Consider the following 8,623-nt stretch of genomic DNA (forward strand, 5'->3'; position numbering starts at 1 on the left):
AAAAAAAAAAAAAAAAAAAAGATATACACTTGAGCAGTGTGCAGGCATGATGCCTTCTGCATAAAAAATAAAATAAATAATAAAATATTGTCAAATCTTCCTGTACATACATAAAGAAGCTCAGGCAATGTATGTTAAGAAACTAACAAAAATAGTCCCCTGTGAAGGACAGGGAGACTCCATGGCTAGATAGGGAGATAGAAGGAAATGAAATATATATTTATTTTCACAACATTTGTATTTTTTGAACCATGTGAATTTACTATGTATTCAAATTCTATATTGAAATATGAATGGCACCATGTTGGAAAGGATGTGGGGAGATTAAAACACTCGCACATGGTTGGTGCAAGTAATGAAATGATGCAGCCACTTTGAAAAATCATCTAGAACCTCCTCAAAAAGTTAAACACTAGAGTTTTCATATGACAGAAATTCCACTCCTACATCTATACCCAAGAGAATTGAAAATGTAGGTTAACACAAGAACATTAAACCATGGCTCAGCACCCGTAACACAGTGGTTAGGGTGCTGGCCACATGCACCAAGGCTGGCGGGTTGGAACCAGCCCAGGCCAGCTAAACAACAATGACAACTGCAACAACAACAACAAAAATGCGGGTGCCTGTAAGTCCCAGCTACTTGGGAGGCTGAGGCAAGAGAATCGCTTAAGCTCAAGAGTTGAGGTTGCTGTGAGCTGTGACATCACAGCACTCTACCAAGGGCAACATAATAAGCCTCTGTCTCAACAAAAAAACAAAAAGAATATTAAACCATGAATGTTCATAGCAGCATTAACCAATAAGTGGAAACAGTCCCAGTGTCCATTAACTCATGAATGGATAAACAAAAGGTGGTATATCCACATAATGGAGTATTATTTAGCCATAAAAAGGAATGAGGTACTGATGCATACCACAACATGGATGAATCCTTAAAACATTACTCGAGAGAAGCCAAATACACAAGGCCATGTAGTTATGAATTCATTTACATGAACTGTCTAGAAAAGGCAAATCTACAGAGACAGAAAGTAGATTAGTGGTTGCCAGGGGCAGAGGGGAGAAGGAATGGAAGATGACTGCTAATGGGTACGAGGTTTCTTTTTGGGATGTTGCAAATATTCTAGAATTAGATGGTGGTGATGGTTGCACAGCCTTGTGAATATACTAAATTCCACTGACTCGTACATGTTGAAATGGTGAATTTTATAGTATATGAAAAGTGGTACAAACTATTAATTTTTATTTTTTTTTTATTTTTATTTTTTGCAGTTTTTGGCCAGGGCCAGGTTTGAACTCACCACCTCCGGTATACGGGGCCGAGGCCCTACTCCTTTGAGCCACAGGTACCACCCAATTTTTTTTTTTTTAAACAGATGGGATCTTGCTATATTGCACAGGCTGGATTTGAACTCCTAGGTTCAAGTGATCCTCCTACCTCAGCCTCCCAAAGAGCTGCAACTACAGGTATGTGCCACTGAGCTTGGCTTGGTACCAGTTATTAAGCCTTTGGTTTTAAGCCTAGGAGCCCTGGAAGGTCTCGAATATCAACTTAGTTCCCAACCATGGTTTGACCACTTGTCCTGTAAACTGGGCAAGTCCCTGTGGCCCCCTGAGGAGGCATCAAGGAGTGAAAACCTAAGGAGGAGGCGAGGGATTGGGCCCTGCGGTTGTCTGGAGAAAGAATGTTCTAGGCAACTGGAAAAGGAAGGGCAATGGCCCCAGGGAACCTCGAGGAGGCTAGTGTGGCTGGAGTGAAGCGACTGAGAGGAAAAGCAGAAGAGGTGGAGAGGAAGTTCAAGAAGTGACGACGGGGTGGGATCACTGGGGCCTGTGGGCCACTGGAGGATTTGGAGCTTATTAAGAGTGCCAGGTGGCAGAGGGAAGGAGTGTTCGTTGAGGAGGAACAAGACCTGACTCAGGCCTGAACAGGGTCCCTCAGGCTGCAAGTGGGGACAAATGTGGGGGTAGGGGACAAAGGAAGAGGTGTGGAGGGTGGGAAGTGCTGGGTCAGGGAGCTGGTGTACAGCTTAGACAGCCCTGGGAAAGCTTAGCACAGAGGCTCTGTCTGGCCCTGGCCTACCTCCGACTGGTGGCCTCATAGTCAGGCTGAGTGGGATCTTCTGTCCCTTGGAGCCGGGCCACAGCTCTCTCCTTGTCCAGATACGCGCCTCGGACCAACTTCACTCCAAAGGTCAGGCCGGCCCTGCGTGCAGCCTCAACGTCCCTCTGCAGCCGCTCATATGTGTTCTGCAGGCCAATCTGGGTGGGTTAGGGCACTGGGACTCCAGCCCACACCCCCCACTCCCCGAGCACACCACACACCTTCAGGTAAGCCTGGTAAGTGTTCCACACCCAGGGCCCTCCATCCCCAGGCCTATTCCAGCGCAAGGCCAGGGTAGCCACCAGCAGAGAGAGCGCCGGGTTCAGCGAGGTGTACTCAGCATCCACCAGGAGCCTCACATGCTGGGCCTGGGCATGCTGATGGGGAGAGAGGCTGCAGTCAGGGGCCCAGGGATATGCAGCAGGGGCAGTGGAGCCAGACCATGGCAGGAGATGTTACCTGTGCCACCTGGTGCAGGCGACTCAGGGCAGCCTGGAGGTGCCGGTTCTGCTCAGCATTGAGGCAGGAGACCTGGAGGTTCTGAGGGGCAGCAGGGGAGGTGAGAAGAGCTCAGGACTTCTAGACCGTTCCAAGGCCTCAGCCTCCTCTCTCTCCCGACCAGAAAAGGGGTAAAAGGTTTAGACATCACTAGAAATCTGAAGAGTAGCAACATCAGATAGATACTATTTATTGAGGTGGTTATGAGCCCACAATCAGGGTTCGAATCCTGGCTCCCCAACCTAATAACCTCTCTGGTCTTCAATTTTCTTCTCTGTAAAATGAAAATAAATAGTGTGTACTTCCTGGGGTTGTCTTGTACATAAAATGGGGTAACATGTGAGAAGTGTCTGGACACGATCAGGGCAGAACAAGTACCACACATATTACACACTCAGCTGTTATTACAATGTAACTCGTAGATGATTTCATATGCTGCTTCTTTAAGAGATGGTCTCTCTGTGTCCCCCAGGCTGGAGTGCAATGAGAGCTCACTGCAACCTCAACTCTTTTTTTTTTTTTTTGAGATATAGTCTCACTCTGTCCCCCTGGGTAGAGTGTTGTAGTGTCATAGCTTACAGCAACCTCAAACACCTGGGCTCAAGCAATCCTCTTGCTTCAGCCTTCTGTGTAGCTGGGACTATAGTGCCCACCACCATGCCCAGATAGTGTTTTTTTGGGGGTTTTTTTTCCCATTTTTAGTAGAGACTGAGGTCTCGTTCTTGATCAGGCGGGTCTCAAACTCCTGATCTCAGGCCATCTGCCTGCCTCGGCCTCCCAGAGTGCTAGGATTACAAGCATTAGCCACCATGCACAGCAAGCAACCTCAACTCCTGAGCTCAAGAGATACTCCCTAAAGTAGCTGGGACTATGGGCACATGCTATCACACCCAGCCAATTGTTTTCTTTTTCTTTTTCTAGAGATAGAGACTCACTATGTTGCCCTCAGTAGAGTGCTATAGCATCACAGCTCACAGCGACTTCAAACTCTTGGGCTTAACCGATTCTCTTGCCTCAGCCTCTCAAGTAGCTGGAACTACAGGCACCTGCCACAACACCCAGCTATTTTTTGTTGCAGTTGTCAATGTTGTTTAGCTGGCCCAACCAGGTTCGAATCTGCCAGCCTTGGTGTATGTGGCTGGCGCCATAAACACTTTGCTATGAGCGCTGAGCCCACCCAGCCAATTTAAAAAAAACGTTTTTGTAAAGAACTGAGTCTTGCTATGTTCCTAGGCTGGTCTCAAACTCCTGGTCTCAAGAGATCCTCTTGCTTCAGCCTCCCAAATTGCTGGGGTTCCAGGGGGTAGCTACCAGGCCGAGCCCTTCATATACTATTTTAATTTTCACAATGATCTTAGTAGACAAGTGTTTTCAAAGCCCCGTTTTCCAGGGAGGAGATGGAGGCTTGGAGAGAAGTGACTCAGAATTAACATACAGAAAGTGCTTAGAGCACAGCTAGCTCTTACAAAGTGCCATATGCGTTACCTGGAACTAGGCTCCTAGGACCTCAGTTTCGTCATCAAATGCCCAAGTCCTCACTGTGGCCCTCAAGGCCCACCTGGTCTGGCCCCTTGTGGCTCCTCTGCTCCCACTCTCTCCTTGCTCTTTGCCCTGCAGCCACACTGGCTTCCCTGCCACCCTTTGGAAATACCGAGTACTTCCCCACCTCCAGACCCAAAAGCCAGGTACAAAGGTACTGGGGAGGCCATGGGAAGCAAATGAAGAAGCATCAAGGGTGCCCCGCTGTTTTGTGCAAAGCCAGATGCCCACCTGGCAGGAGCCTTCCAAACTCATCTGCTTTAATCTTGAAAACTGCTGAGAAGTTGCTATCACTGTCTCCACGTGAGTAAACTAGCACTCAGAAAGAGGTGAAACTCTTTATGAGAAAATCCGAAGCTGATTTTCTGGCCTGCTAAATGCTGCTTCTGTGTGTTCTCTGATACATTTTTTAAATTACAAATAAAAAAAATCAAGGCTGGGCTTGGCATCTATAGCTCAAGCGGCTAGGGCGCCAGCCATATACACTGGAGCTGGCAGGTTCAAATCCAGCCCGGGCCTGCCAAATAACAACCACAACTACAACCAAAAAAATAGCCAGGTGTAGGCTCCTGTAGTCCCGGTTACTTGGGAGGCTGAGGCAAGAGAATTGCTGGAGCCCAAGAGTTTGAGGTTGCCGTGAGCTGTGACAACACAGCACTCTAACCAGGGTGACAGCCTAAGACTGTCTCAAAAGAAAACAAAAAAATCAAGGCTGGGCACGGTGGCTCACACCTGTAACCCCAGCACTCTCAGAGGCTGTGACAGGTGGATCACCTGAGCTCAGGAGTTCGAGACCAGACTGAGCAAGAGTGAGAACCTGTCTCTACTAAAAATAGAAAAACTAGCTGGGCATGGTGGCGGGCGCCCGTAGACCCAACCACTGGGGGAGGCTGAGGCAGAAGGTTTGTTCAAGCCCAAGAGTTTGAGGTTGCTGTGAGCTATGATGATGTCATGGCACTCTACGGAGGGTGACAAAAAGAAACAAAAACCAAAACAAAGCAAAAATAAACAAAAATAAAAGTAAAAACATATAAATATCAAGATTAGAAAAAGAGGCTCGGCACCTGTGGCTCAAGTGGCTAGGGCGCCAACCACATGCACCTAGGGTGGCGGGTTCGAATCCAGCCCAGCCCGCCAGGCAACGATGATGGCTGCAACCGAAAAAAAATAGCCAGGCGTTGTGGTGGGCGCCTGTGGTCCCAGCAACTTGGGAGGCAGAGGCAGGAGACTCAATTGAGCCCAGGAGTTGGAGGTTGCTGTGAGCTATGCCACGGCACTCTACCTAGGGGGATAGCTTGAGGCTCTGTCTCAAAAAAAAAAAAAAAAGAAGATTAGAAAAAGAAACATCAGCATGTCCACCATAGCATCATTTGGGGTAGTGGAGACTCAGAGGCCATCCAGGTGTCCATCCCCAGAGTGGTAAGTGACACCTCTAGAAGCAGACGAATCGAGGCAATGGATTAGATGAACACAGACACGTGGATAGGTCTTAAAATCAGAGTACTCAGTGGGGAAAGTGAGAAAGTGAATGGGAGAGCTGACATAACGCTGCTGTGTGCCTTGAAATCATGCCCCTGATTGATGGAGAAGGGCGTGAGGGAAATGTTCTTTGTCTTGACAGGGATTTCAATTGCTCAGGTGAGTGTATTTTGCAATGTTTACAAAGAGGTACACATTTGCAAACCATTTATAGTTGTATTTAAGTTTTACTTTTAAAAAAGCGCTGTAAAAAATTATTGAGCTCTAATTAATAATTCACATCCTGAAGCGTTTAGGGGGAAAGTGTACTCATGTTTGCCGCTTTGAAATGCTCAAAAATTAAGATGGATTGATGGATGGATGGATAGAGGGATAGATAGAAGGGTGGCTATAATTTAAAGAAAACACTATTAGATGTTAAAGGGGGCAGGCATATGGGTATTCGCCATGCAATTCTTTTGCCTTCTCCTTATGTTTAAAATTTTTTCATAAAATGTTGGGGAAAACACACGCCCCCAGGTTTGAGTGTATGAGAGAGTGAGTCTGAGTGTGTGTGTGAGGGAGGGTGAGGGGAAAAAGAAAACATACCCCCCAAAACTTAGCAAAACAAAACCACCAGTAACAGAAAGATACACACTATACAAGATGGAGTAGAAGTTACCGAGGGTGGGGAGGATAGAAATAGGAGAATGAAAATTAAAAGGAACGAATGAATAAACTAAAATTCCATCGGTCTAATCAGAACTTACATCCTGCCAGCGCACATTGGCCGTGTTGATTGATTACATATTGAGACACTTTCTTCTGGTTGATAAATAGCTACTATCCCAAGCCCTCCTCTGAGAGCCGCCCAGCACCTCCCCTCAAGCCCCCAGATGACCTCTATTCCATTGATTTCAGCCATGCTCCTGAGCTACAGCCACATTTATTCTGATTGTTCTAGGCCTGAGAAGTTAGTGGAAGTTAAATACTTTGAGCATTCTGTTTACAGATGCCTGTTACCTCCAAGTCCAGGGGACCCACACCCCACACTTGAAGTCCTTACCTGCCCAGAGTCCATGGCTTCTGCTAGCCTCTCAGGGCTTAGCTCCAAGGAGGCCCCTGGCCTTCTGACCCATGAAGTTAGCTCCTTCTGAAATGAGGTGGTAGGTGGGGTGGTGAGGGGACCCTGGTGGGCAGTGAGCCCTCCCCCCACTCCAGTCTTGCCTGTCCCTTACACAGAGCCGAGTGCTGGCCAGCGCTGTCATCTTCAGCTGCATAAGGTTGTTCCCAGAAGGGCCAGGGGTGTCCAGGAGGCCCCGTGACAGGTCCACACACCGCAACATAGCACTGAGGTTCCCCTCGTACCAGGCCTCACTGCCCAGCCAGCAGTTGTGAGGACCTGGAACCTGCAAAGCCCCGTCTTGCCATCCTCCCTGCCCTTCTGGGCCCTCTCCCTCTACTTACCTAGTCTTGGCAGCTGAGTCCGGCTCCTCCTCTGTGGGCACTGCCAACAGCGGCCCGAGGCCTAGGGTCTTGAGCTGCTGAACACAGCTTCTCACCTCCTCTGCTGTCTCACCAGCCACAAACTGCCCATACAAGGATGCTCGGAGAAGTACCCCTGAGATCCTGGAGCCCAGGAGTCGCCGAGACCAGGCCTGGAGCTGGATGACAAGGGAGTGAAGGCTCAGAGCTGCGCCATAGGGAGTCTCCAGGCCAGTCCTCAGAGTCACTGCTTACCGCCAGCCCGTGGGTGACCAGAGGGGGCCAGGCACACAGCCGTAGCACCAGCAAAGCCCGTGTCAGTTCTCCCGTGCCCTTGAGATGGAAGGCTCCACCATCAAAGTTCAGGGGCTGCCAGCTGCCTGCAGAGGGGCCACCTTGGGAATACAACACACGACAGGTCCGGAGCATCACGAGTTCCCCTCTGCCTCTACACCAGGGGAAGGGGTTTTGGAGGCAGCAGGTTCACCAGCTGCCCCTTGCTTAGCTGGGGGGCTAGTGACTGATTAACCAGACAAATCTTTAGGATCATAGGCTCCTTAGAGGGACAGTTAATGATTAACTGATAAGGACAGAGTTCAGAATAACGGTAACAGAGGAGCCCCCCCAGTGACAGACCCCAACAATCTTCACCATAGCAGCTCATTCTAACTAAGTGCACACCATGCGCCAGATGAGCCAGATGAGAGTCTGGACTCGGTGCAAGGATCTCTGGGGACAGGCAATTTGGCTTTGGGATCTCACGCAAGTTACCCAATTGCTTCATCTTAAAATTGGAAACAGTGTAGTGTTATTGAATAAATGTGAAAATGCGTATTATCAGGTCAGGTGTGGTGGTGCACACCTGTAATCCTAGCGTTCTGGGAGGCTGAGGTGGGTGGATTGCTTGAGCTCAGGACTTTAAGACCAGCCTCAGTAAAAGTAAGACCCCCATCTCCACTAAAAATAGAAAAATTAGCTGGGCATCATTGTGGGCACCTGTAGTCCCAGCTACTTGGGAGAGTGAGGCAGGAGAATCACTTGAGCCCAAGAGTTTGAGGTTGCTGTGAACTATGACACCAGGACACTCTACCCAGGGCAATAGAGTGATACTCTGTCTCAAAAAAAAACATGTTACCTATAACCCAGCTGCTCCACCCTGAGCACGTATCCCAGAAACCTTGAACATGAGCTTTAGGAAACTTGTATAGGAAAGGATGTTCAGAAGAGCACTGCTTATAATGATCACAAAAGGGAACCACCCAAATTTCAACATCAACAGGAGAATGGGTAAATACGTTGTGGTATGTTTATACTATAGAGTAAAGAAAAAGAGTGAATGAACTTAATACATAAACCATGTGGCTAACCCCCATGATACGAGTGAAAGAAGCCAGAGGCCAAACAGGACAAGCTGCATTATTCAGTTTAATAAATACGAAAGCAGGGAAAATGAGACTAAAATAAAATATTGGGGATACATATGTGGGTGGTGGAACTATTAACATAAACATCAGAAAAGCAAGGTAATAGTTATGG

The 8,623-nt window shown here is 48.1% G+C and overlaps 1 protein-coding gene across 4 annotated transcripts in view; it reads right to left on the minus strand.

Annotated features, from left to right (window-relative positions):
• PRODH2 (proline dehydrogenase 2) overlaps positions 1–7,596 on the minus strand; it is an 11,066-nt gene extending 3,470 nt beyond the window's left edge. For 3 of the 4 annotated variants that reach the window (XM_012809180.1, XM_012809177.2, XM_012809179.2), the window contains exons 1-7: positions 7,343–7,596; positions 7,070–7,266; positions 6,841–6,979; positions 6,669–6,755; positions 2,567–2,647; positions 2,329–2,484; positions 2,087–2,253 (exon numbers count right to left, since the gene is read on the minus strand). In XM_012809180.1, the coding sequence (XP_012664634.1) occupies positions 2,087–2,253; positions 2,329–2,484; positions 2,567–2,647; positions 6,669–6,755; positions 6,841–6,979; positions 7,070–7,266; positions 7,343–7,516 (1,001 nt within the window). In that variant the 5' untranslated portion in view covers positions 7,517–7,596. The remainder of the gene's footprint in view (positions 1–2,086; positions 2,254–2,328; positions 2,485–2,566; positions 2,648–6,668; positions 6,756–6,840; positions 6,980–7,069; positions 7,267–7,342) is intronic. The other variant, XM_023516910.1, reaches the window with a different exon arrangement.
• Positions 7,597–8,623: the final 1,027 nt, after the last annotated feature.

The sequence above is a fragment of the Otolemur garnettii genome, unplaced genomic scaffold, assembly GCF_000181295.1.
Source record: "Otolemur garnettii isolate 467f Iridium unplaced genomic scaffold, OtoGar3 scaffold00100, whole genome shotgun sequence".
NCBI classification, from domain to species: Eukaryota; Metazoa; Chordata; class Mammalia; order Primates; family Galagidae; genus Otolemur; species Otolemur garnettii.